The 301-nt window shown below is 67.1% G+C and overlaps 1 protein-coding gene across 1 annotated transcript in view; it reads right to left on the bottom strand.

Moving 5' to 3' along the window:
* Greb1 (growth regulating estrogen receptor binding 1) overlaps positions 1-301 on the bottom strand; it is a gene marked incomplete at its 5' end in the record, with an annotated part of 45,740 nt that overhangs the window by 17,075 nt on the left and 28,364 nt on the right. Inside the window, 1 exon segment of the mRNA XM_033756076.1 lies at positions 231-297. Within this exon segment, the coding sequence (XP_033611967.1) occupies positions 231-297 (67 nt within the window).

Here is a 301-nt window from a genome sequence, read left to right on the forward strand (position 1 = left end):
GCTCCGGACCGCGCTGGAATGGGAAATGCGCACGTGACTCGGCCCGGCCCCACGTCCCTCACCCTGCTCCTTCATCACTCTTCCTTTCGTGTTTTTGAGATAAGGTCTCCCTATGGAGCCCAGCCTGGCCTCGGACGCACCGGGATCCTCCTGCCTCAGCCTCCGGCATGCGCGCCTTCTCCCTTTACCGCTCCCAGGCTGCGCTCCCCGCATGGGCAGTGGCCCCTCACCTTCCGGCCCCGCCTCCTCGTCCTCGTTGTCCGAGCTGCTGGGCTTCTCGCCGTCGCTGTCCAGGGCCTCG

The sequence above is a fragment of the Fukomys damarensis genome, unplaced genomic scaffold, assembly GCF_012274545.1.
Source record: "Fukomys damarensis isolate Sample0158 unplaced genomic scaffold, DMR_v1.0_HiC HiC_scaffold_25, whole genome shotgun sequence".
Classification (NCBI taxonomy): domain Eukaryota; kingdom Metazoa; phylum Chordata; class Mammalia; order Rodentia; family Bathyergidae; genus Fukomys; species Fukomys damarensis.